The sequence below is a fragment of the Buteo buteo genome, chromosome 24, assembly GCF_964188355.1.
Source record: "Buteo buteo chromosome 24, bButBut1.hap1.1, whole genome shotgun sequence".
Lineage (NCBI taxonomy): Eukaryota > Metazoa > Chordata > Aves > Accipitriformes > Accipitridae > Buteo > Buteo buteo.
The window spans coordinates 20096463-20124148 of NC_134194.1; the positions used below are offsets into that span (position 1 = coordinate 20096463).

A 27686-nucleotide genomic window follows, 5' to 3' on the forward strand; every position below is an offset into this window, starting at 1 on the left:
AGCGCGCGGACAATGAGCAGGGGGCGAGCGGCGGGCTGGCGCCGCGCTGCGCGGGGGGACTCTCGCGAGAGCAGGGTGAGCGGCTCCCACCTCTCGCGAGACCTGGGCCAGCGGGCCCTCCCTCTCCCCACCTCCCTCCCCCCGCCCCCCCCTCCCCGTCCCACCCCGCGGCCACATCCACGCACGGAGGGCGGGGCGGGCGGCCGTCGCCAGCGAGCGGAGCGGAGCGGAGCTGCGGGGAGGCGGCCCGCACGGCGCGGCGCGGAGCGGAGCGGGGCGGCTGCCGCCGGGCACGTGAGCGGGCGGGCAGCGGGCGGCCGGGCGGGCGTGCTCTCGCGAGCGCGGCGAGACGTGCGCGGGGCTCGCGCAGCCGCCGCCTCCCTTCCCCTCCCCTCCCTCCGTCCCTCCCTCCCCTCCCCTCCCCCGCCGCTGGTACCACAGCGAACGGGAGGCGCCGCCGCGCTTCCCTTCCCGCCGCCCCCGGCCCGCAGGTAGGAGCGGCGCTGCGGCCGCCCCCGGCCCGCCGCCATGTTAGGAACCGGCGCCGGCGGCCGCCGCTCCGCGCTGTGGGGAGCGTCCGTTAGGAACGGCCCCGCGGCGGGGGGGGGGGAGGGAAGGCGTGTGGGGGAGCGGGGCTGGCGCGCGGCGGCGGCGGCAGCAGTGCGCATGCGGGAGCGGCGGGCCCTCCCCGGCCGGTGCCGCGGCCCCGCCGGCTGACCCACGGGCCGCCCGCCGCCGGCGCCCCCGCCCGCCGCCCGGCGGTACTGCGGCCGGGCCGGGCCTGGCCTCGCCGCGCCGCGCGGCCTACGGCGGGCCCGAACAAAGCCCCGCGGCTCCCCTCGCCGCGCCGCCTCCGGCCGCTCGCCGGGAAGGGCCGGCTCCGACGGCGGTGCGCGGCCTGCCCGGCCTTGCGCCGCGCCGTTTGCTGAGGGCTGGGAGAGGGGCGGCTGCTCGGTGTTCCGGCACGTAAAACGTGTTCTCGGGGGTGACCCCAGCTCGAACCACGCTTCGCCCCCTGACTGAAACTTTACCGGAGCGCCCTGCTAGCGCTCCTGGTTCCGGCTGAGGCCTCAGAGTCGGCATCTTTCCTCCCCAGTCCCCAAGAACGTCCCCTTCGGAAGCTTAACCGCATGCCAGTAACGTGCGTGCCTTCTTAAACTCTCTGAAGGCCGTTAGTCTCAAAAACTGCCCGTTTGATGTTTATCTGGTATTAAGAATTAATGAGTTGAGCATTAAGAATACTGATAGTGGAAGCATCCGTTTGACTGGTCTTTCTGCTCAGTTTCACTTTCATATAATTCAGGCTGTGGTTGCAAATCATGCTGCAGGGATTTTTTTTCCCCCCTCCTCTGATGGATTAATAACATTCTGTGTTTTTTTTATGTATGTATTTTGTTTCTAGAGTCAAACTAATGAGATACAAAGTTCACCTATGCTGGAAAAAAGCAAAAGTTAAAAAGAACTTTCTGGGAACCTGAAGAACTGCTTTGTTCTGATAAATGAAGCATGCTGTAGAAAGAAAGCTGAAAAATCCCTCTTTTAAATGTGCACCTTTTTTCCTTTCCACAAAGCATACCTTTGGGAAAAAAGTATCTGATACTGTTTTAAACAATTGAATAGACTTTATTCTTTTTAGTCAGCCTTAAATTCTTCAGGCTTTTTGACCTATCACTGGAGTAGGTGGTCCTGACTTCCTAGAGTAAGATAAATAGGGAGCAGCTCTTGTTGAAAACATAAGTCTTTTAAAACAGTCTGTGTAGTTTTTGTGCCTCAGAAGAGAGGAGAAGGGAGAGTTTTCTGATACTTCTTTATAAAGAATCTGTTGATCCAGTGGTTTGGTCTTACTGAATTTTGAAACATGTTAATACATTGAAAATCTTAATATATTAAAATCGTGTTATTTTTTCAAAATGTAGTGAAATGTATTAACATTTTTAATGTATTACTGTGAAATTGATGAACTTCTGTCCTGAATTTTATTCAAAAACACACAAAAGGTTTCATTACTGAATTACGTGGAATAATTAAATTTGGGTGAGGATACTGGCAATTGAGCCTTGTACGCGTGTTTGTTCAGTGGTAACCTAATATCCGTAATGTTACATTGTGCACTAGGTAACGAGATGAATCTGAACAACAAGAATTTTGATCACTTCCTAATGAGTTTGGTGAGGCTTGCAATGTCACTAGCCTTTTTTGTGTGTTTGTTTTAGAGAAGCTATCTGAAGTTCCTGTGTATTGAAAACTTCAGTTTCCAGTGTTTTGCACATATCTAGGTGTTATGTACATCCCAGCACTAAATGATGGGAAGAATAACCAAGAGAAATTCCTAAATGCATCCTTAAAATGTGAATATCCATGTTGCTAAAAGTAAGAACTAAAAACCAATTAAGGAGGAGGGATGAAGAGTCAGTCTCTGAGGCTCCAAACTAAATAAAGGATCCATGGTATTATGGTCCATACAACTGAAATATGATTGCCACCTGGTTCATTCAGGACTGCACTTAAATAAAAATGCGTATTAGCTTGGTGGGAGATAAACAAGTAAATACTGTCTTCTGCCCTTCTCTGTGATGTGCACACATCTCTGCTGAGAGTTTTGGTGAAGATATTTTGTAATCTAATGCTTTATAGTGTTCTGGGTAGCTTGGCAAATCTGAGGGAGAAGCTCTTGTAAGCAAAGCTGCAAAGAAATTATTTCCATTCAGTTTATTTCTTAATTTATGAGTCTTAATTTATTGTGTCGCCTCTCCGCTGCTTACATTCTTCCTCAGTGCTCTAAGTCAACAAGTCTTGAAAACAAAAGCAGATACCTTGCAATATTTCTGAACTAATTTAGTCTGCAAGTGTTTAAGTACCACATTGTGTAGTTATAACTTAAAATAAGAGAGATTTTATTTTGAGCACTAAAACAGTCGAACAGTCCCTTGATTCTTCTTCTCTGCAGCCAGAATACATCTCAACAACCTCATGTAAGATTTCAGCTGGGAAAGAATGTGATTTTATCCCAGCTCTGGAAATGCCTGGAGGCAGACTTACATTATCTGATTAGTCAGAAGGCTTTTTAATCACTTACCAGATCAGAATACAGAAGTGTTCTGTTTTGGTTTTTTTTTTTTTAAATGTAAAATTGGTTCTCTGTTACAGTGATTAACTCTCTGATTTGGACTGTCTTTGACTAATTTTATGTATGACCTATTTAATTTTTAAAAATAATTATGGTATGTTCTGTGGGTTTTGTCAAAGTTTTGGTGCCTGTGAGGCTATTCATCTCCAAAACTGATGTAAATGAATAGTGATTGTCTCCTCGCTTTGCTGAGTGCATGAACATAGGGTCATTATTACCAGAGTTTCCAAGCTAAGGTCCTGCAGCATTCTGCAGTGACTGGTTTTGGCAGACTTCTTCTGTAGAACTGAGTCTTAATGGCTTCATGGAGCTTTTCGTAGGTGCTAGAACCTGTGCGTATCCATCTTATTGCAGAGTTGGAGCTCTGAAGGTAGTGACAAAGAGTGGACTTACAAGTAGTAGGAAGGAGTACGTGGAAGCCATAGAGGTAATCATATGTTGATGGAGCGGTCAGTACACGTGATGGCAGTTACTCTGTATGTTCCTGGCTGTTTCTATTTTCCCTTTCTAAAAATACACATTTTTTTGACTCCTCTACTCTTTCTGTACTGTTCTTTAGACCTTTTATTTCACTTCTGTTGTTTCTGTAAAGGAAAAAATGCACTTTTTTCCATGCATTTCTTATAAAAGGAAGGATGCTTGAATTTTTTGAATTATATAATGAGCAGAAATAGGAAATCAGCGTCTTTTGCAGTGCTCTTTTCTACATTCAAATGTTGAAAATTGTGTAAGTTCGTTTAAGATTCTTAATTGCTAAACTAGTCATTTTAATTCCCCATTTATAAATTAAGTCTTTTTCATATGTAATACTTCTCTGTTCTGAAGCAATCCTCTGTTACAGTAACTTCAGATCCCAGATTATTATGTGCTCCTCTGATCGAGCAAGTCACCGAGATGAAGTTGAACATAATCCTAAGAAATGAAACTCTTCCAGTTGTTCCGCCTGAAGCAGATTGTCTAATCTGTGCACAAAAAAAGCGCATGCATCCAGTGTGCCAGGTGCTGCTTAAATTTTTGAGGTCATGACCTTTGAAGATCAGTCGAACAAGATGAGTTGTTTTCTTGCATGTGAGACAGCAATATTAAATAACCACTCTGAATACTGGTGCCTGAAATGGGTGATAATCTGCATTTTCTCTAAGGCTGCTAGACAATTCCTCCTGTGCCTTTGGAAAGGCAGTGGCCTTTTCTGTATTGTCCCAAGTTAAAGTAATCCCGTAGATTCCAAATCCATTACACTCGGTCATTCAGTGGCTAGATAACATCTGCTTCTAATTTCCTTGCAAGTTCTTGTTTTTACTACCATTAGTTCTCAGAGCAACATGGGGAGCTGTCTGTCCAATTTGTCACTTGGACTTCCAGATCTCTTCCGTCAATAACCTTTTTTTGCCATGATGCGTTGAAGATAGTTTTGTCAAGAAGTATATGAATTCTTCCATAGCGGAATAGATTGCTGCACTGAGTGTAACATGTAAGGGAGAAGAAGAAAAATCTGTAGATTTTTATCGAAAGAGCAAGGATTGTGGATGTGAAACTTCTTTGAGACTTTTTTCCCAAGGGTGTACAGTCTTCAAAAGTCTTGTGTTATAAACTGAGGGTGTGTTTTTCAGCTTGCACGTTTCTTCATGTTTTTATCATAATTAAGTTTATTTGATTAAATTCAATGTGTTTTGAGTAATTTTGGTTTTAAGTGAAAGTGAAACTGACTAGAAAGTGAAAACAGTTACTTTTCATTTTTGAGACTTTTCTATAAACAGTGGAAGAGGAATGGGTAAAAAATTAGTTCTAAGAACAAGATTAATATTAAAGCTATAATATGTGTGCACAGGTTAAAAAGAAAAAAAATGAGTGGTAGAAGGAATAGGGAGCTAGGGAATTATTTTCAGGCTACTGGTGTTCTGTAAGGTTATGGTGTTCACCATGATCAATGTATCTCAAGAATTCACTGTATTAAATGGTTTTCAGGAACAAAATTAATATTTATGTGGAGCAAGAGTTCTGTAAGTTTTATTGAAGAGTTTTACATGAAAAGAAAAACCTTCTATAGTGTTTTTAAATCAGCCTCATTTTGGCCTTTATTTGGTAGCAGTGTATTCTTTAGGATTCAAATTTCTCTTTTTTTTTTTGTTGTCTGCCTTTACAGCAAGCTCTTTTGCAACTTGTAGATATAAAATGTTTTTTTCATTGTCTGCATTTGTCTGGAAATCTAGTAACATTTTGACTTTCAACTTATTTCAAGATTGCTTTATATTATATATTTTCAAATAGTAATATGGCCAAATTTCTGTCCACAGATCTTAAAAAAATGTGTATCTGAAAGCCTGTCTGTTCCCAGTATAGCTGAAATTACATGAAGAACAATTAGAATAACACTTTCAACTCGGCTAAATCATGTCTGGATCTTTAGACAGCTTTGTTCAGTCATACTCATCTTGTTGCTGTGACTCAGTTGATGGCACACTCGCTTCAAAGCTGGCATTGGTCCGTGGGAACCTGTCTCTATCAGATACTTACATGAAATCTTTCAGAAGTGATCAGTGCAAGAAATGCTGTCTTAGAATCACATATTAAACCTGACCATGTGGCAGTTAAACATTCTTTGGTATGATTTTTAGAGCTCTTCCCCCACCTTGTTTTGTTGTTGTCTTCATCTGATCTTAAAGAATGGGGATGGTTAGGAGTAGAGTGCAACAGCAATTGCAAGATGACAGTGATGTGATAAATAGTGATTTTTGAGGGTAACTCAAAACTTAGTTTTTTTAAGTACTCCACTGAAATACCTGATTAGGTGTAGGGCAGTGTACTGGCTAGCAGACCAACTGCCAATGTTATATTCTGTCTTCATCATACAGTTGTCTTACTGTCCCACTTCATGCTTTTTCGTAAGATTGTCCCTCATTGTTTCTTTGTCTCGTTTTTCCCCTCCATCTTTCCTGTTTGTATTTTACCCTTTGCTTCTTTCTTCTATGGGTGTTTGCAGCAGCAGCAGCATGGTATGGTTATGTAAAACCTCTGTGTGTATGTGGGGTCAAAGCATGGCATGTAATCAGGTTCTCTGCAGCCCAGGTCGGTGCCAGGCTGGGAATTGTTGGGTTTTGTTCTCTGCTAATCTCTCCAGAGCAGCGGACAACGAGCTGCCAATTGAAAATTGTGACAAGAGGATTAGTGAGCATCTGTTCAAAGAGAAAGGGCGTTTTTGAAGAGTAGAGAACTTTCCTGATTTACTGAAAACTTGTATCGTGCAGGTCCTTGCATTAACAGCAGGATGCACCGTGCCTTTCCTGACCACATGGTTGTCTGCTGAATCACTGTCAGGGTCAGGTTTGTATAGCCCTCTGGAATACCTGATTTTATGAAGAACCTAGTAAGTTCAGTTTCAAACCATTCTGTAAGTGTGTGAATGAACTAGAAGGAAATTTATATGTAAAAATGGAAGGAATAAGGATTAACTTGTAAAATTGTCATAAAGTACTTTGAAGATTACTGAATATGTGTAAGGTAGAACATGGTACCCAGGTAAAAATTAGTGTTTCTCTCATGTTTGAACTTAAAAGAGTCTTGGTTTTTACAATACAGTTCTTAAATGCTTTCTATTCAGGTGTTTCTTAGTGTGGTCAGCTTGTCCTGGATATCTCACTTAGAATTTACCTCGTCTGCTCTCCCTGTATTCTTGTTTCGCTGTTTTCCTCTGAAGCTTTCTGCAATGCTTTTCTGTCTTCTGCCTCAGATACTTTTAAACTTATTTCCATCCCCGTGTTTCTCAATCTCTTACTCTCAACCAAATGTTACACAGTTAAGCTTACTTTAAGTGACTCCAATGTAGGTGGATCTTAAAAGCATAGCTGAAATACCAGTTCAGATGTACTGATAACGGAATATGTAGCAAACTGTATAAAGCAGTTACTTTTCAAAGATGGAGTTGTGTGGGTTTTGTGTACTTTATGTGTATCTCATAGAATCCATTATTTTTCTACATAAATGCATAGTTTTGTAACATGCTGCTACTGAGAAAGAGAACCCAAGTGCTTTTCAGCTTAAAGTAGAAAAAACTTTATGGGCTGTTGAAACAGGGCCCTGGATTGAGTAGGCAGCTGGGATAGAGACATGCTCGTAACCTTGACCTTTTCTCTTCTGTTTCCAGTACAAGAGAAATTGCCTTCTGCAGAACTGGTCTCTTCAAGGAAAAATCCTTGCTTTCATTTTGTCTTTTCCATTCCTCCCCAAACGTACCTGTTCTCTTAGAAGCTGATTTCATTTGGAGCTATGCAACTTGTGCCTGTTTCTTTTTCAAGTGATTATGTGTTTTATGTGCATCTGAGTGGCAGTGCTGGAGAAGCAAAACTGCTCTGCAGAGATTTGAAAGGGCTTTGCCACATCGAGGACCCAAGAATGGTGTATTCCTGGTGGAATGTTTTCATGTGTGTTGAATTGCTTTAAATTTTGTGTATCTATCCTAAGGCTGAAAGACTATGGGGTGAAGTATTACAGTTTATTTCTGCTCTGCACTTAACAACAACAACAAAAAAAACCCCAACCACCCAACAACCCCCCCCACTTTATGAAATATATCCATTGCATCATAAAATATACTGTGGATATTGATACACTGTTTAGTTAAAACTTCAAGTACCTGCAACTGAACCAAATATTTAATACTAGGTTAGTATTTTAGTGGGACGTGGGGCAGACCTCTCTCTCTTATGAGTATTGTTTCAGGATCTTTAACTACCACATGTGGTCATGGTATCAAAAGTGTTGGGCCTGAACCAAGGAAGCAGTATGCTGGTAAGAGACATGGACACCGCTGTTCTGCAGGCCTGGCTGGGGGCGTAGTGCCATCTCCTGACTCATTTAGTGTCTCTTTCTGCAGGAGCAGGTTTTTCCTTGGGTCTCCCATCGCAGTACTAAGCCTGACCTTGTTTAGCTTGAGGTCTGCGAGTACAGGCTGATGTCACAGCTGCAATATAATAGAATAAAGAATCGCTTCCTAAGGGCTGTTATCAGTATAACTGCAATTTGAGCAAGAGGTCTTGTTTACTTCCTGCAAATTTTAAAACTTATTTTTCTTGTTCACATCTGTCTTCACATCAGTAATTTGAATTTTACTGCATAAAGATTGAATATTATGTTTGGTCTTATTTACTAGATCTTACCGCAGAAACTTTTTGCCCAAACTTCAGTTACTTTTAACTTCCTTTCGTCCTATTCTGTGGTGGTATAGGTTTCATTTTCAAATATGTATTATATGCCCAAGTCATCTTGGATTCTATGGGCTTAAAGGTTTTTTTTGTGGTCTTCTCATAGACGCAGTACAGTAACGTAGGGTATAAACAAAACCATTAACCAGAGATCAAGGCTTATATGCTAGTAAACTTTAGATGCTTTCAGACATCCCAAACTTCTGAAATTCACTTGTCTTCGGTATGAAAGTAGCTTTTTGTAGAAGAAGAGTAGTATGTATAGGAAACACTACTGTATTTTTATCTGAAATAATACATGTAGGTTCTGGGTACCTCTTGAATCTGTTAAGTTATGTAATAAAAGCCTTGTAAGATTGAGATCTTTAATGTTTTTTTAGATCAACATGATGCATAAGTTTAAAACTGCATCTGTTTAAAGGGATTTGTGACTAAAACTGCTTGTTTTTCTACAGAATTGTCTGGTGTTTCTCAGCTTGAAGAAGATCTGCAGTCATTATTGATCCTCTTTCTTGGCGTTACCATTTTTGAAGTGAAGTTTGCCTAGCTTTCTAGTGTGAGCTCTCTTTTCAGCCATCTTTTAAAAAAAAAAAAAAGAAATTTTTTTTTTATCCATAAAGTAGACAAGCTATAGTTCTACAATGTCCAAGTCATTCCAGCAGTCATCTCTGAGTAGGGATTCACAAGGTCATGGGCGTGACCTCTCTGCAGGAATAGGCCTTCTTGCTGCTGCTACCCAGTCTTTAAATATGCCAGCATCTCTTGGAAGGATGAACCAGGGTACTGCACGCCTTGCTAGCTTAATGAATCTTGGAATGAGTTCTTCATTGAACCAACAAGGATCTCATAGTGCACTGTCTTCTGGTAGTACCTCTTCCCATAATTTGCAGTCTATATTTAACATTGGAAGTAGAGGTCCGCTCCCTTTGTCTTCTCAGCACCGTGGAGATGCAGACCAGGCCACTAACATTTTGGCCAGCTTTGGTCTGTCTGCTAGAGACTTAGATGAACTGAGTCGCTATCCCGAGGACAAGATTACTCCTGAAAACTTGCCTCAGATTCTTCTACAACTTAAAAGGAGGAGAGCTGAAGAAGGTTATGGTAGAGATGGCAGATCATCCACACGGGAACCACCATACAGAGTACCTAGGGATGATTGGGAAGAAAAAAGGCATTTTAGAAGAGATAGCTTTGATGATCGTGGTCCTAGTCTCAACCCAGTGGTTGACTATGACCATGGAAGTCGTTCTCAAGAATCTGGTTATTATGACAGAATGGATTATGAAGATGACAGATTAAGAGATGGAGAAAGGTGTAGGGATGAATCTTTTTATGGTGAGACTTCGCATAACTATCATAAATTTGACAGTGAGTATGACAGAATGGGTCGTGGTCCTGGTCCCGAGAGATCTCTCTTTGAGAAAAAGAGAGGTGCTCCTCCAAATAGCAATATTGAAGACTTCCATGGATTCTTACCGAAGGGTTATCCCCATCTGTGCTCTATATGTGATATGCCAGTTCATTCTAATAAGGTGAGTTATGCACCAGATACTTCTATTTTCCTTTACGTTGTAGTATCTGTTCTGTTTTTACCTATTTCTTTAATTATTTCTATAGCCTTGTTGCTTTTGAAATGATCTGAAAGTTGGTTTGAGAGTGAAAAAGGCACTTGGTTTATTTACAAGGTAATTGTTAACAAACATTGTAAACCAGGGCTTTACATTAATGTATTTTGTTTGCCCAGATTGCTTAACTTCAAGTCAAACAGCTATCATCTGCTGGGATATCTTATTTATATTTTACATCTACATATTCTCTTAACCACAAACATCTGGCATTCAAGCAGTTTTTGGGTGGGTTTTTTATTTTTTGTTGGTTTGGGGTTTTTTTGCTGTGTATCTACTGTGCTATTCAGGAAGCTAGTTTCAGCTCTCCTCCACATCTGTCTTGATTGCTGATTTATATGTAGTTAAGATGCATTCTTGCACAGTTCTGCTTTTTCCCTGTCCAAAGGGAAAGAGTTAATGTAGAGCCCTGGAACTTATTTGCAAAAGTAAAAACCACGTTTTAGATTAGCTCATTCTTGCCTTTTTAATTTCACTTTAACACTCTATCTCATACTATGGCTGAAATTTGTCGTCATTTTTCTCCTTTTTCACAACTTTCTTAGACACTTCAGACTCACTTTTTATTGTCACATGTTGCATCTATCCCTGTAGACTCTCCAAGCAATCAGTCTGCTGTTGCAGTATCCTGCTCTGTGTTCCTAGTAGTGTTCTTTACTTGGCTCACCAGTAGAGTGGATCTTCGGGTATATTCAGTTATGCTGAGACATCCCTCTTAGTTTATTCATGAGTAGTTCAACTCTCTGCAAAGGTAGCAGGTTACTCAAAGTGGCCTGTTTATTCAGATGTTATTTTCAGAGCCTTCTCCCTTTCAGCTTTTCCAATTTTACTCATCTTGCTGATTTTCAGTATACTAGGCAATTTAATTGGCTAATTGGCTAATGCAGTGCCCCTCTTATCACAATTAGTGGCTAATTAGCTTGAAGGCCTTCAATTGAAAATACAATACATGCTGTTACTGTAAAATTGATACAATGTGGAATTGCTGTTACTAACCATTTCTTTACAGTTACCTCTCAAAAAGTGCTGCTTCTGTACATCTAATCTTTTTGAAACATGAGAATTATTCTGTCCCTGCAAGGAAATGACCAGTTTTAGAGCACACACTGTATGACTCCAGCTGATCTGACAGTTTATGAACTTGTGTTGCTTTAATTACTTTTTATATAAAATAATCACAGTAATCCGGGTTTCTTGTCTCCTATATTTGACATTGCTTTTCATAAAAGGTTTTAAGTGTTGACAGTTTAGATGCCATGCTCAGTTCTGTAAAAGGACTTCATTTGGTTAGATTGAAAACAAAAACTTCTGAGGCCCTTGAAGATGGCAACCAGTAATCCTGTAAGTAGGGTTCTTTTTAGCACTTCATTTTAAAGCCTCGTGGTTCTTAGTTTGCTTTGGTATGAAGATCTGTTGAAAGGATATCCAACATGAAGTATCTTTCCAGGTATGAGAAATACCAAATTCTTTTGACAGCATAACTTAAGTGGCTGACTTCTTCTGTAATATGTAAAACCGTCTTGTTTTTTAGGAATATGCTTTGACTTAAACTGCTAGTACACCATAAAATATTTGAGATTGGATCATCTGTTTCTTATGACCCAAGTTTGGGCTTTGTTTCTAATTACAGAAATCGTGTCACTGTAAGAATTTTTCTCTTTCTCTCCTTTTTTCCTCTGCTTTGCATACCTAACAGTTACAGAATTCTTATTTTGTGTCTCCCACAAAATTGAATCAAGTAGAACTTAACTTTTAAAGTAATCTGATCTGAACCAAAATTTATGGAAAGCAGAAAGGGAATGCTTTTCTTAGCTGGGACAATGTAAACTTATTACTGCAGTATCAAAATATCATTTTCCCCCACCTCCAAATAAAAATACCATGAGATTTTTTTAAAAGTGTGTGATGAAGCAATGTGTATTTTAAGCTTGAGCAAAGGGTTAAACACCCTTAGTGTAACTAAAGCTGGCAGGCTGGTCCTCTGTCTTTCTCTTTTAGCGACATTCTTAATTGCTTCTTTAAATTGACATGTATTTATTTTAAGACCCAGTTTGTTTTCTGTCTAATTGTGAAGTAAATTGTGCCCCAGGGTTTTTAGGCATTTTGTCAATCCTGATCCCTTTATCAAGGAATGAGGTGTTAGATGTGGAGGGATTGTTTTCCCTGCCAAAGAAAAAGGCTGATGCAACATGAGCAGATGGATTTGGAGGTTAAACGCTTGAAATGGTGATATATCTCAAAGGAAAAACATGGCCGTGTCCCTAATAGAGGGCTATCTAAAATTAGGTGCTTAAATTTGGCCTAATTTTCTGAAGAACAGTGTGTCCTCTTGCTTGCATCAATTGGGGCAAAAGGTAATCTGAGTTTTAAGAAACTCAGTTCATATTTTCTCTAGCTTAGCTTTGGGTGTTAATGTTAATCAGTGTCTGTAAATATTTAGTGCCCTGAAATCTCAGAAGAGTGATGCTTCAGCTGGGTAGAGGCAGGGAGTAAAGGGAAGTCCAGATCAAGAATTTTATTTAATAAAGAGTTAATAATGTAGATGAGGCATTGTTGTTCTGAAAACTTTTGGGGGGGTGGGTGGATCCTAATTTATATGTCAGATCTCCCTTTTTTGCCAATTTAAAAGCAATTTAAAATTTTGACATATAATGAGAATTAGATCTCCCAAACTTTGGCTCTATTTTGCAGATAACATCTACTTCAGTTTATAATACTTTAAAATTACATGTTAAGACAGCTTTAAAGCATGTTATATCTAGCAGAATCGGCCACTGAGGCTTTACAGATTATGCACCCAAATTTAGGGTTTTTTTTAGTGTTTAAAGGACTGTTTTCTCTAGTATAGTACTAAAACTTGCTAACAAGTTTTAAACTGAGGAAACTTTAAGTATTGAATGTTTCATAGGTAGGTTTGCTTGGGGGTTTTGGTGGTTTTTTTCATCCTATTTGCCAACGTATTTATTAATTTATAGTTGCAGAGCCTACATCTTGTGCAGTTAACAAGAAAAAGTGGTGCTCTCATTTTACATCTTGATAAAATGAATGAAGGTTTCATCTTGCCCCACGTTATGTTCTGTGTATCATGGAGTAATATTGTAGTGTAGCTTAACAACAGTACTTTATGGGAGACTTTACATCCAGGTTTTTCTCGTTTGTGGAAGGTGCAAGGTAGGCATTTAGCATATGGAAACACTACAGTAAGCCTCAGGAGTGTCTCATTTTATCCAGAAGGGTGACTGTAGTGTGGCAGAAACTAAAAATCAGAAAAGATGAGGGATTAGGAAAAGATCATTTGTGGGTGCTGAGCAGAAATATGCATGTAAGCAGAGACATAAAACAGCCAGTGCAGTATACCTGGTCACAGTTGAAAATGTAGCCAATAAGAGAAAACCTTCAGTTAAACTGCACCCCCCAAAATCTGTAATTACTCTCCCCTTCATTTCTCTGTGAACATAAAGCTAACTTGCCCCATGTGTCTCTGCTGATCCCTTTGCTTACTAAAGAGCAGCAGAGTGGAAATTAGACTGTGGCTCACAGCTGTGCAGCAGTGAAACTTCAGAAGTTCTTGTCACTTTAAAAATGTAAATATAGTACAAACTAGTGCTGTTAAAAATGTAACCATATGGAGATCAGGCACTCTGTACTTCCATAAAGTAGAAGTCCCCATGACTTCTCACCTCTTGAATAACTCCCTTTGTAATCAAAATAGTCTGCAGAGAAAAAGTAGAAAGCCCTCATTCCTTTCTAGTGCTAAAGCCAGAACCAGAAGTAGTTTCACCTGGCTGATTTGATTTAATTCCATTATTCCTCCTTTGTACCATCTTGATTTAGATCTCCTTTTTTCTTGATTATTCCCCTCAAATGGTCATTATTTTTATATTTCACCTGTATACTTGTAGTTTGTCCTAGCTATGCACTTTCATTTCTTTAGTCTTTCCTTTCTGAATTCCTTATTTCTTGGCTTCTTTATGGTTCTAGAAACTTGAGTGTTTAGTTCACATTAATCTTTAAAAGTCTGAGGAATGAAGCAGAGAGAGTGGAGGAAATTCTAAAATTACTGATGACAAAAAAATATCTCAGCATCCAGTTCTAAAAGTTGAAATAGCAATGACATGCATGTGTGCTGTAGCAGTTATCCCCTGGTAAGCTTTGCACCTTTGAGGCAGGTTCAGGCCCATAGATTGCAAGACGTTTTTCATCAGACGCCTTTTCACCCAGGTTAGGAGTTAAGAGGTAGGTCCAATTTCAGTGTTTCTTTAAAGCACTACAGAAAGAGATTTTGGTATCTATGTGTCTGATACTTCAGCTTAGAAGAGAAGATATTGCGCTATACAACATTATTTGTTAAAAATGGCTTGCTATACGTGGCTGTTAATTTTTAATTATTTACTTTGCTGCAGGAGTGGAACCATCATATCAATGGAGCGACTCACAGCCGACGTTGTCAGCTGCTGCTTGAAATGTATGAATTTGAAGTACAGTAAACATTCTTGTGGCATGAGGAGGGCATGTACAACTAAATAATGGTCAATTACTTTGCACAAAGCAGGTTTAGAAAACATGCTGTGCCTTGTAGGGAATAAAAACAACTTAAAAGAGTATCTTCAGGACAAAAAAGGGTTCTTGGTTCATAACTTTTGAATCCTAATGATATATATGTAACGTTTTTAAAGAGTTGGATCTTAACAGTTGACAATCTATTGTAATTTTTTACTAGACAGTTATACCAACTACTAAATTCTCGTTGTAAAATGAACTTTGTGCAATTTGTATTATAAATTGGCAGACATGTTACATGTAGTGTAGGAAGTTTCTCATTAAGAATAGCACTTCTATTCTGTCAATAGATGCTGCTCATGACTCTTGTCATGGTCCTGTAGTGGGCAGTGTTACCGTGTGTTTTACCTGTGTTAACATGTAAAGGTATAGCTGCTTGTATGAAAATTATTACATAGGTAGAGGAGATTGTATTTTTTCTTATTGTTTTCTTTTTTGTTGTTTCTTTTAAGATATCCAGAATGGAATCCTGACAGTGACTCGGGACATGGAATGTAAGTAGTAATAATTTTTGAAGTATTTGTCATGTTTTTATTTGAAGCAGAGGACATTCTTAACATTTTACGTGAAACAAAACACCTCCTTTTCTTCAAATGGATGCCTCCCTTTGTTTTCTACTAGCTGAAGAGCAGCAGTAAAAATAGCTAAAGTTGACTTCTCCTTAGATGCTCTGCAGAAATTAGGGGTTTATGGAGAACGAAAGCTTTGCAGTTTTTTGGTTTGAAATTAAGGTGTGTTTTCCCCTCTTTCTAGGGGTGATCCCTTTATGTTGCAGCAATCCACAAACCCTGCACCAGGAATTCTGGGACCACCACCACCTCCATTTCACCTTGGAGGACCTCCTGTTGGGCCAAGAGGTAACATCAACAGGCACCTACTTTTACAAGTTTTAAGTTCCTGGTTTTTTTTTTCTCCCCCTATTCTTGTTTTAATTTACCAGTGTTTTAGAACAACAAAACAAAACACTCACTTTTCTAAGCAGTGGAACTGAATTATTTTAGTCCCTCCCTAGCCAAAGACTGGTACTCAGGATCCCACACTTTCACCTTTCTACCATCTGCTAACTACAAGTCACATTATTATGGCTGGTTTTTAACTGTGTTTGATTAATCCACACGTTTTGGACTTCTATTTTTTCCTGTCTAGAATTTTTTTGTATCTGTCTTCTGATTAGCTACATGTTGGTGGGGTTTTTTTTGTGAAACTTGATAGAATTCAGTGTCCTAAGTGTTTTTCCCCCTTAATTTCAAATGAATTTGACAAATAGATTTGAATAGCAAGTGAGAAATGGGAAGATAGATGATGCAAGCCTCTTCATAGGAAGGCAGGCTAAGAATCAGGTTCTTGTCTGAAGTTGTTACTTTCTACCTTTTAAATAGTTCAAGTGACTAAAAGAGCAAAACTAATTCATTTACCTATGTATCCTGACAGAGTACAAGTATTTCAGACACTTTAAAGGAATTTTTAGATGATAGGGGCATTCATACTTAATTTCATTAAAATAATACTGTTAATTTTTCAAAACATCTCAAACTTGACTTTGAGCCTAACTATCTAAAAGGCTTTTTTCAGGTGTTTCCTAGTAAAATGGGCATTATGATAGAAGTTGTACTGGTTTAGAACCAAAACTAGGAGTCTTTTTCTGCACCTAAAAATCTCAGTAGTGAAAAGTGTATCTTTCTTGGAGATCTCACAGCTTTTGTGTACAGAGACATTTTGCTATGGCAAATCTTACTCTACAACAGGAGATATTTTTTTCAATGGGTTTTACTTACTCTCTGCTATTTCTGCACATCAGTAAATGCAGCTCTTTCTCTAATGTTAAACTGAACAGAATGACCAGGAAGGAGGACCTCAAGTTACAAGAGCTCTGAAATAAACAAATTAACAGCCTTTTCAGACTGTAATGAAATAATTAGTTTTCGAAACTTGATGTCATTCTGGTTTCTTAAGAACTTGTGAAGAGATGTGTTAATACGATGCCAGTCTTGCAGGTTGAACTAAGCTTGCTCATTCTTTTAATTTCTTAAAGGAGCTGGAAATGGAAATATGCAAGGACCAAGACACATGCAAAAGGGCAGAGTGGTTAGTATTAAAAATTTGTTGTTTTTTTAAAAAACCCACAATTTTATGTTATACTTTTTGTTTGCTTTCATAAGATTTTTTTTTAATTAATGGATTGTCTTTAAAAGTGAGATTTTAGGATTTGTGCGGAAATACTGAAGCTTTGGAATATGATTGGGGTTTTGTTGTGCCAAGTACTCTACAAAATATTTGTTCCAAAACTGTACAGACCCTATTTAAACATTCTCTTCTGATGAAGCTGTGGGACATGATCATACAAGAAAGGCAACTTTGGCATGGCAGGCATCTTCCTCTGTGGAAATCCCTGGAGGTTCTTTGCCTTTTCTATATGCATTTTGCTTTGGTTACTGCTTGAAGATTTTAAAAAAAAAAAAAAAAAGGCAAGTAGAGCTGAGCCTTGACAGACTTTCTGTTTAGGTCAGCTGATACACATTTTCTTTTCATGTTTATACATGCTTTGTCTTCAACAGGAAACAAGCAGAGTTGTTCACATCATGGATTTCCAGAGGGGAAAGAACTTGAGATATCAGTTGCTTCAGCTTGTTGAACCATTTGGAATAATTACAAATCACCTGATTCTAAACAAAATCAATGAGGTAAGATTAGGCCTTTTAGTACTGCTGTGGGTGCTGTTTGGTGTCTTTAGTATGCTTACTGTCTGAGCTTAATAAAGGACTTACTCAGCTACCAAGCAAGATAGCACGTCACCAAGGTCATGTGTGAAAGGAAGAGTGACCGCTATGTTTCTTTGCAGAAATGCTGTAGTACTGCATTTTAACTTAAATATTGCTAAAAAAAATCCTTCCTGTTTGTTGTTCACAGCTTTCTCAAAAATACACTATGCTTGCAAATTCTGTTCTTGTTCTAATACTCTCTGAAAACTTATTTGGTCTTAGTTTGTATCATACAGTGTGTCGTATTTTGGAGTGCGGAAAAGCTGATACCATAGAAGAGAAAAAGCAGGAAGCAATTGAATGTTCTGAATCCAAATCTAGGTGAAATGTAAACAAACTAAATAGTTCTGTTTGTGCACCTAAATAAAGTATGTGAAATTCATGTGAAGTTCTGCAGGTCAGTTAATGTTGTAACCAAAAGGCAGTTTTCATTTTTGATGCAGCTGTTTTTACAGGAAAGCAAGGAGGAGCTTGAGATTTTGAACAAAAATACTAATTCTTGAAGGAGTAGTGCTTAATTTGTTTTCATATGACTTCAGGCATTTATCGAAATGTCGACCACGGAAGATGCTCAAGCTGCAGTAGAATACTATTCAACAACACCTGCGCTAGTGTTTGGTAAACCAGTCAGAGTCCACTTGTCACAGAAATACAAAAGAATAAAGGTAAAACACTTCTGCTTTTTTAACACTGCCTGATTTTAATCTAGGGCAGTCAGTGTTATGAGGCCATTGCATTTAAGTTATTAGTTCATGTACTTCTCAGCTGTATCAACTTAATCAAGGGACAGTCATCCATGTATATTTTATGTAGTATCTACTTTAAAAAAATGTCATTCCCACTTAATTGTAGAAACCCGAGGGTAAACCTGACCAAAAAACTGAGCCGCCAAAACCAGAACTTGGTCGTGTGATTCACCTCAGCAATTTACCTCATTCGGGATACTCTGACAACGCAGTACTCAAACTGGCTGAACCGTATGGAAAAATTAAGAACTACATACTCATGAGAATGAAAAGCCAGGTAACTGACCATAGGAACATACATGTGTGAAAATTTGAAACTAAGTTTTTTTAATTGTGAAGAAATGACATGTCTTTAATTGGTGCATGTGTCGACTTTCTGTTCTAGCATAGATATGGAAGTTATTAGAGGCCTATGTAGGTGGTGTTTTGCTATCTAGCATACTGCAAAATGTTACTGTAATGTGAGCTGCTTTAAAAAAAAAGAAAGAATGGGCCTCAGCTGTGAAGAACATATATTTAGCATTGAGGCTTAATTTTTTGTTATGCAGATTTCTAGGAGTCTTGGAACTTTTTTTAAGGCTGAAAAAATACTACCTATGAAACATTAACAAATGTATTCCACTACTACACATTTCTTTCATTTACCCTTTATTTTTTATTCTTTAAAACTAAACAAAAGCAGTCCTGCTGTGGCTCTCTAACTTAAAAAAAAAAGTTTGAAGATAGTGCATTGTATGTGTATAGTAAAAGGCTTTAGATGTGCATGTACGTGGTTCCTATAAATACACAGCGGTTTAAAGTATTTAGTTCTAAATTTTTTTTCAACTTTCCTGTCCCAGTTTGTTGCTCCCTTGATAGGAAATTCCAGCACTTTTTCAGAGATGAATGCCTGAATCCTGTAATGCCACACTTGTGGTGTGAAAAATTACTTGAATCTATGGTATGACCCCTAGGAAGTCCTCCCTGACCTTATTTCACTAGAAAATAAAATCCCTTGCTGTCTAAGCTGGATGCAGAAACAGCTTTCTTCTGTCTGCCAATGATAGTCTAGCCCAGATGTGTTTTTAAAAGCTTGTTCAGCAAACTTGTGTGTCATAGGCTTGTTTCTTGGAGGAACAGGTCACAAAGCAGGGCTTATAGACCAGCAGTTGCTGCCTTTGTTTCAGACTTCTCTTGAAAAATAAAAATAAAATACTGGGGTAGTTTCTTAGCTACCCTGGAATTCCCAGATACTTCAGCACCAAATAAATGTGTTTCATTGTCCAGATGCTTTTTATTTGGAATCATATTTTACTTCATGGTGACCTTTTTTTGCAGGTTATTTAAATGCCTGTTGTTTAATTTCAGAACTTTCTATGTGACAGATACTACTGAATTGAATAGCTTGGATATATAGAGCACTTTGGTAAATTCCAAGATGTACGGCTAGTTTGAAGATAGCTGAATATAGCTGAATCTCATAATTTTGTTTCAGCATTTGGAAACGCTGCATTTTAAGTTAAATAGCTTTGCCTGCAAAAGTGTTGTGTATTTCATAGTTGGTTTTAATGTGTGTTTTAATCTTTTCAGGCTTTCATTGAGATGGAGACCAGGGAAGATGCTTTAGCTATGGTTGAACATTGTGCCAACAAAGCGCTTTGGTTCCAAGGCAGATGTGTGAAAGTGGATTTATCTGAAAAATACAAGAAACTGGTGTTAAGGGTAAGTAGTGGGTTTAGTTTTTTAATTGTAGTTGAAGGTGTAAAGCGAAGTAGAAGACAGTTATCACTTACTGAATATTCAGTGCCACATGTAAAATGGAAGGATTCACTTTAGTATTTTCTGGCTACTTAAGTGCAGTAACTTAGCATGAGTGTGGTGTTATGAGGCCTAGAACAAAGTAATAGGATTTTCCTTTCAGATTAAACAAAACCCAAACAACTAGAATTCAGATTTTAGAGTAATTGGTGTAGATTTTAATTAAAATGTCTCCATTTAGAACGTACTGTAATGTGGGTTCTTTTTTTCTCGCGCTCCTCTAAAAATGATCGGTGAGTAAAATCAAACTGAGTGGCAGAACTCTGTACTCATACATTGTATGCTTATTTCTTGGCTTTTCAGAGCTGCTGGTTGGTTTGTCCATTTTCTTGTACATGTACTCTTGTGTACAGAAAAAAGACAAAATTTTGTTAGGGACTCCATTTTGAACTATGAAGTATTACAACAGAATGTATTTCCTGTGTTGGATGCTGTCCAAAACCTTTTTTCTTTAGCACCAGAAAGCTTTTTCATCCCTGTTGTGGACACTTAACTCCAGCTACCTAGATAGCTAGACTGTGTTACGATCTAATTTGTAAGAATAAGCTTTGTCAAAACTTACTTTGTAACTGCATATTTGCAGGGTTGGCTGATAGCTTTGGGGGTTTTTTTTGACATAACACCAGGCTACTCTTGCAATTACAAGACTTTGGCCATCAGACTAGGACACTAGGTAGAAAAGCAGGAGAAATCTGAACTGTCAAGCTGTCTCATAAAAACATAAGCTTTCTGTTGTGGAATATGAAGAAATCTTACTATTGCACATGATCATGCACCAAAAATGAACACTTCCTGGCAAATTCAAATACTTAACCAATGCATTGAATAGTTTTCCATGTTACTGCCACACAAGTGGAATTCCCTGTTCAGTAACTCATAAATACGTGAAGCATTGTGAGTCTGCTAAAGCAGTCTGTGTAGCCCACCACTAATGATAGGGAGAAGGGTATAGATTAAGACTGATTTGTGCCATTGCCTGCACCACACTCTATCAGTTCATAAACAAAAGGGGAATTGTATATGATTTTTCTGGAGCAGGATATCCCATTTGCTTTGTATTTAATAACTGATAATTACTGTGAATAAAGACATGGCATTTCTAGGTTGGTAATGTCCTGTCTAACTTAATAGCAGTTTATTAATTGTTTGGTGGGTGGGCATGGTAAAAGTACCTGTGGATTTACGTAATTGGAAGCATTTGGCTAGATTCTGCTGTCTGGTCTGAATTAATGCTGCAACAGTTGTATAAATGATACTCTACTGTGACTTAAAATTCTTTTAAATTTTATTTTAGATTCCAAACAAAGGAGTTGAACTGCTGAAAAAGGATAAAACTAGGTAATCTCCTATTGTTAAAGCATAATGTTCTTTTAAAAAAATATGAAAATACCTTATCCAGAGTATAGAATTAGACAAAAGAAGTCAGGCAAGCTCTGAGATCAAATTGTTGTTTGCTGTGCCCTAAGATTAACTGTTTCTAATATGCTACCTACCTTCTTCCTCTAATGATGGAGATTTCACAGCCTCTTCAGGCTCCTCAGGAAATCTTTTCCAGTCCTTAATTAGCCTTACTTTCCTGCAATTTAAACCCATGAACACTTGTCCTGTCTTGTAAGGACACTTCCTCCTTGCAGCAGCCTTTTGCATATTTGAAGAATGGTATCCTTCAAGGTTCCTCAATCTTCCATTTTCTGGACTAAAACACAATCTTTTTCAGGCTTGTCTAGAAAAATACAACCTACCTTTTTTAGTCATTTCTGGGCTCTCTTCAGGTTTACAAGCAAGTATTCTTTGCTCTTTACAGAAAGAGAACATACTCTCCAGACAGCAAAGATTCTCCAAGTGATAAGAAGTCTAAAACAGATGCTACTCAGAAACCTGAAAGTGGCAGTGTAGAAGAAAAAGTGAAAGAGGAGAAACAAGATGATGCTGCTGAGCCGTCGGGCCCTAAAAGCAGTGAACAGGCAGACCAAGATGAGCCTAGTTTACTCCTTGAATCTGAAGATGAGCTGCTAGTGGATGAGGAGGAAGCAGCAGCACTGTTAGAAAGTGGCAGCTCAGCAGGAGATGATGCAGATGTTGCCAATTTAGCTGATGTGACTACTGAAGAAAAAAAGGACACAGCTGATGATGTGACCATAAAAACTGAGGGGAATGTTGTGGCCAATCCAGCAACAAAGAAGAAGCTTAAAAAGGTAATCATATAGCAAGGTACCTGGGTGTGGAAAACCCTGTGTAACTTAAATAGCACACCACAGTACACTCTATTTCAGATCTTTTTCTGTGGGCCTTTAAAGCACATGCATGGCACACCTGTCTGAAGAGAAACAGGTGTTAAAGCTCCTGTGAAGAAAATAGAAGATGCCATTGGATGCAACTTGCAAACGGAATCTGTTATAAATTGCTGTTTCTGTTTTGACGGAAACTGTTAACTTGTGGGCTTCTACCCATGTCGCTTCCTGGGTTTTTTCTTGCCTTTCTCTTCAACCCTTTTTTGACTAATACTAAGCAGCCAGGAACTGTTTTCTCCTGAGCAGTTTCTTGTGAGACTGGCTGTAGTTTGAGCACAGAGCAGAACAATGACATTCAAAAAATTTTATTTGGGACTTGAGGCTAATCTAGACTTGGACGAAATTGTACATACATCTACACTTTATGCTTGGCCAGAAAGGTAGGCGAGTCCATTTGTGGTTAGCCAAGGCCTATTTCCAGTTGGGGGGCGGGGGAGGGGGGTGGGAGGATTGGTTTCAAGGTGTCTTCAGTCATAGACTACTTGCTGTGAATTTCCTTTCTCTCACCAGATGACCCCATACTCTCATGGGTTTTTATGTCCTACCAGCTGCTTTTTAATTATACTTGGTTATGTGGAGTAGCATGCAAAGTTTTAGTAACTTTATTGACTTGGAATGTTGTTTTGCAAAAAAGTAAGGCATGTTCCTTATTCTTAATGAATGAAGTGTGCATGGTTTTCAATTTTGGGGGATCCTTCTATCATCAGGAAGCTACTTACATGGTGTTGGGATTAATACTGCCAATACAAATGGCAGTGATTATTTCTTATTATGTGTGTATCTGTTATGATAAACTGCCTCAAAACCCAGACTTGCTTCCTTGAAGACCTACATTCTTAGAGCACAGCTGTAAAGCTGGTGCTGTTTCAGTAGTACTCCTATCAGCAGGAACGTTTCAAAAACATCAGAATTCAGACAGATCTGCTGTCTTTTAATGAAGCTGGATTTTAAGAAAACTCCAGTTTTGGTGGTTTTTTGGTTGTTTTTTGTTTGGTTGTTTGGGGTTTTTTTTAATGTGGAAGCTCCAAGCTTTCCACTGGTTGAAAAAGCACTTAATTATTTTTTTTAATGAACATTCATACTATTAGTGGGCACAGAATTATTCTGGTAAGGTTTTGCCTTTTATGCAGGCATGAATTTGAGGATCTTGTGGGACTGTCTCGAATAGAAACAAAACTTGTGCATTCCAAAATTACTTCCACTTAAAATACTCATGTTAGAAGGACTTTCAAAGTAAGAATATAGTAGAAAGATACTGAAATTCTCAAGTTGAAGATGACATGTTCATATGATAAAACAGTGGACCCTCATGATGAAAAAAAAAAATTATTCTGAAATTGAACACTTGATTCTGGGACAGTGGAGTACATTTAAAAAGGGCTTGTTACACTTCTGCATGCTTGAGTAACATATTGAATGAGTGAGGTAGGTCTTGAAGGAATAATTTAAGCACTTTTCCAGGGAATTTGGAGAAGATATTTCTCTTCTGAAACTTAAGACAGTTTGAGGGAAACATTTAAGAATAAGCTGACATGAGGAAAACATTTTTTCAACAGCGATACGTGGGTGGCTTTCCGCGGAGCATGGAAGGCTTTGTCACTCTAGATGAGGTTGGTGATGAAGAAGACTCGGATCATCAAAAACTCCGCAAGTCAGGTTTGGCAGTAAAATCTGCTGGCAAAAATGACGATAGTTTGGCAGAAATCAAGGTAGACAAGATTGAGGAGCCAGAGCAGGAAAATGAAACATTAGAAAATGGAACCAAAACCGAAGATAGTTCGAAGGCTGAAGCTGTTGAAGCTTCTGATACCACAACAGCAGAAGATACTGAGAAAAATGCCCATGAAAATACAGACACCCAGGATGAACAGGAAACAAAGAATGTTCAAGAGAAACCTCTTGTTCCAGATGAATTTAGGATTGGGCCATACCAGCCAAACATTCCTGTTGGTAAGGCTGTTTCCATTTCTTTTCAAATATGTCTCTGTGCATTGCAGTAGCATTTCTCATTTCATTTGACTTTTATTTCTGGCAACGCATTGCCTCTGAGCCTTTCATTTTAGGGCTTCCCACTCTCCTCCCCTTGTTCACTCCTCTCCTAACCCTAGTATTTTTTTTTCCCTTATTTTCATGCAGTTCTCCATAACACTTTCCTTAGGCAGAAGTTAAATTGGAAGAGGTATATTTTAGCAACACAAAGTCCATTAATAGCACAAAGCACAATAGTGGTTAATAGTTCAGATTCATACTAAATACTCAGAAACTGATGACAAAACGTTGTTAGTTCTTTGGAAAGAACCAATAAAATGGACCCTTAATCTGAAAGGTTGCTTTTAAATTAAAAAAAAAAAAAAAAAAAAGCCTGCACATATTTAGTTATTACTAGGCCCCGGCTTGACTAAACTAAACCAAGGACTTTTAAAGATAAAGCAGCTTTTAATGTAAAGTGAATTATGGTTTTAAGATTTAGCTGAAATGACATATGACATTAAAATAAATGATGTAGAGTAGATCTCTTAGTTTATTTTGTGGTGTTTACTTCTCTAGGTGTGAATTATGTGGTACCCAAAACAGGGTTTTATTGCAAATTGTGTTCCCTGTTCTACACAAATGAAGATGTTGCAAAAAAGACCCATTGCAGCAGCCTTCCTCATTATCAAAAGTTGAAGGTAAGGCAAAAACTTGTTCATTTTAAATGGCGTGATTCTTTCCTGGGGAATAGATCTGAATGAGACTGGACTGAGGGAAAAAAAAAAGCATTCAGGCAGTGGAAATTGGCTTATTCTATATCTTTTAACTGAAGCTAGACCTCTCCAAAACTTTATCTTGTGAAAATAATACTCAGGATACACATTTTAGAGATGGGCTTCGGCATTTTTTTGTAAATTTGGATTAAAGAAGACATTCACATTGGAGTAAAGGCCAGGCTTAGTAGTGGTGCAGAGTAAATACAGATGACTCAAATCCCTTCCAGTTGTCCCTTTGAGAGTGTTTTTAACCAGTCAACAGAGCTTAAGCTGAAGTTTTTATATATTAAAAAAAAAAAAAAATCCGTATTTGCAACTTCTGATTTTGTGAGCATGTTTTACAATTTCTAATTGGATTAGGTATCACATGATTGCATGGCATGAATGATAATGCTGCTGCTGTATCTTTGTGTACCGTGAGCTGCTTTTAAATGTCACCTCTGAGGAAGGGAAATCCTAAACGAAATTCTAATAGTAATGTAGCGTTCACATAAATTTATTTCATACCAGTTGATTATTGAGCTGAAAACAAACCCTGGGGCTTCCATAGAAAAGAAGGTGGCATCTCAGACTCAAAACGTTTGCTTTCTCCCTTGCAATAATAGGGAACCCTCAACAAATACAGGGCCCTGGAAGGCAGATGGTACAAATAAATGTCACAAAGCAAACAACATCATTGAGGAGTAGATCAGAAAATTAATTACCATGCAGAATCTTGTAGCGAGAAAACCCACCTCATCCATCACCCATAGCTTTTTTTTTTTTTCTTCATTGAGGTACCTGATTATGGGACTTTAAAGACCTGATGTAAAAGGGGAAGTGGGGGAAATAATCCCAGTTTATTAACTTTATCACTTACTTAAATGAAACATGATTTGATTTGCTTTTTCCATGGCACAGATGACTAGCGAGCTGCTGTTGAATGACTTTCTAAAACCACACCAATGTTACAATTGGGGAAGAAGAGGGGGGAATGCAGCTTCTGTTTGACAATGGCAAGGCACTTCTCTAGCTGGGAGTCTCATTCACTTTGAGAGCAATAAGAATAAATAAATAGGTGAATTGATATTGCTGCCAAATGTCATGGAAGTGGTAACAAATTCCTCAAATTTCAAAAATAACCCTTCTCTAGGGAGGGGAGATGTTTTATCCCTGGTTTTATAGATGGCAAATTCCAACCAGGTAAGTGGCACGATCGCTGTCACAAGTCCATGACAAAATGGAAAGTAATTCTCTTGGCTTGCCAGCCTGTTAGGAAGGCATTAAGAGCAGGGCCAGGTAAATGCTTGCAGAGGCTGCCATTTGGTGTTTACTGGTGGTGAGCTGTATGTTCAGTGACATAATAATAATGTGGTGCTTCAGGAGAGCTCCACTTCAGTATATGGAGAAGTGCCAGTCTTGTTATTTATGACCTTTGCAGTTAATATTCACAGATTTTACAACTTGAAAATTAGATTTATGTTTCTATTATTGATGTTGTGAGAAACTCTTTAAATATATCCAAAATATGATTGCTTTCTTTCAACAGAAAATTCTGGATAAAATGGCAGAAGACCACAGGCAAAAGAAAGAAGCTTAAAAGGAAGGAAGGATGTAAGGAAAACAGTGGCTTTGTTTTTAATGTTAATCTTTTTTAAAAGCAGTACAAGTAGTAGATGGAAATACTGTATTCTTTTTTTTGTTTTAGTGAAATACAGTAGGCATTATAGGTCTGTTCATGTGTTAAATGTTGTAGCAAAAAAGCATATGCAGTTAAGTTAATGACAAAAATTTGTTCTTGATGTGAGAATGGCAACAAGTTTTCGTTTTGACACTTCAAGCTATTAAAGAAAAAATCCTGCACCCTTGTGGAAAGCTCATCTACAGGAAGAAAACTTCACTGAAGTGAAATTTACTACTTTTAAGGTTCAGAAATTGTCTTTCAATTCCATTCTCAATAAAAAATAAAAAGTAACACTGTATTTTTATTTTATCTAGAACATTCCATATTTCAGTCTGAGCCTAGCAGATATTTAATTTCGAGTGTAAGGCTGTCATTGCATTTCACTTTTGAGAAGGCTTTAAATGTAAGTTGCATTTTTAAATGTTGAATTGCAGTTTCTTTTAATGTCATTGCTGTTATATAGCAAATAGGAAAACTAGTGATTAGTCAGCTTTACAACTTTGTGATTTTTTTTTTCTAAGCTCTTGATAGACTTTCCTATTCAGCTATTCCGTGTATTTTTAGTGAAAAGTAAATGCCCATTCTCCTCTGACCAGTATTATTTCCTTGAGCTCTTCCTGCTTTTACTTGAATCTTGTAGCTGTCATACATCTCTAGTATATTCAAAAGCAGCGTTTGAGTCCTGAAATGTAAAAAGGTATCTTTATATTCTTCACATGTATTTTTTTCATACCTGCATTTTAAAACAGTTTTTGTTAAAATCTGGTTTCGTCAAGAATCTTTAGAACTGTGCTCTTAATGTACCTGCACATGTGATATGTGAACAGGAATTTGCATGTGTAACCTGTGTTTATCTGTAGTTTTTGTTATTTACTGCTTATTTGTGAATTCAGGTTACTAAAGTGATTTACCAATAAACAAAGCTAGGCAACAGTAATTTGTTATAGATGTTTGGCATGTTAACCAATGTGTCTACTGAACTCTTTACTCCTGTTTTCATGATACCACACTGAAACTCTAGCTGTCTTTTTAAAATTTGCATGTTTTAACACCTGTGATTTAGCACCTTACTGCATAACTTCTTTCTCTTTCCTAAAACCTCTTTCGTTTCCAAACAAATTAAAATACCACTTGTTAAAACACTAGTAGGTATATTCTGCTGACAGTTTTATT

General features: G+C 38.5%; 1 protein-coding gene across 5 annotated transcripts; it reads left to right on the top strand.

Annotated features, from left to right (window-relative positions):
* On the top strand, nt 1-27658 carry MATR3 (matrin 3). Of its 5 annotated transcripts, none has more exons than XM_075056599.1 (15): nt 152-290; nt 8781-9857; nt 14354-14415; nt 14963-15004; nt 15264-15367; nt 16543-16595; nt 17066-17191; nt 17809-17934; nt 18122-18292; nt 19585-19716; nt 21107-21150; nt 21617-22007; nt 23660-24053; nt 24651-24772; nt 26379-27658. In XM_075056599.1, the coding sequence occupies exons 2-15, from the start codon at nt 8967-8969 to the stop codon at nt 26427-26429; spliced, it is 2709 nt and encodes a 902-aa protein (XP_074912700.1). In that variant the 5' UTR covers nt 152-290; nt 8781-8966; the 3' UTR covers nt 26430-27658. The 5 variants fall into 5 exon arrangements, with proteins under 5 accessions (XP_074912702.1, XP_074912700.1, XP_074912703.1 ...); XM_075056600.1 differs by lacking the exon at nt 152-290 and adding an exon at nt 387-491; XM_075056601.1 differs by lacking the exons at nt 152-290; nt 8781-9857 and adding an exon at nt 1-75.
* The last annotated feature ends 28 nt before the right edge of the window (nt 27659-27686 follow it).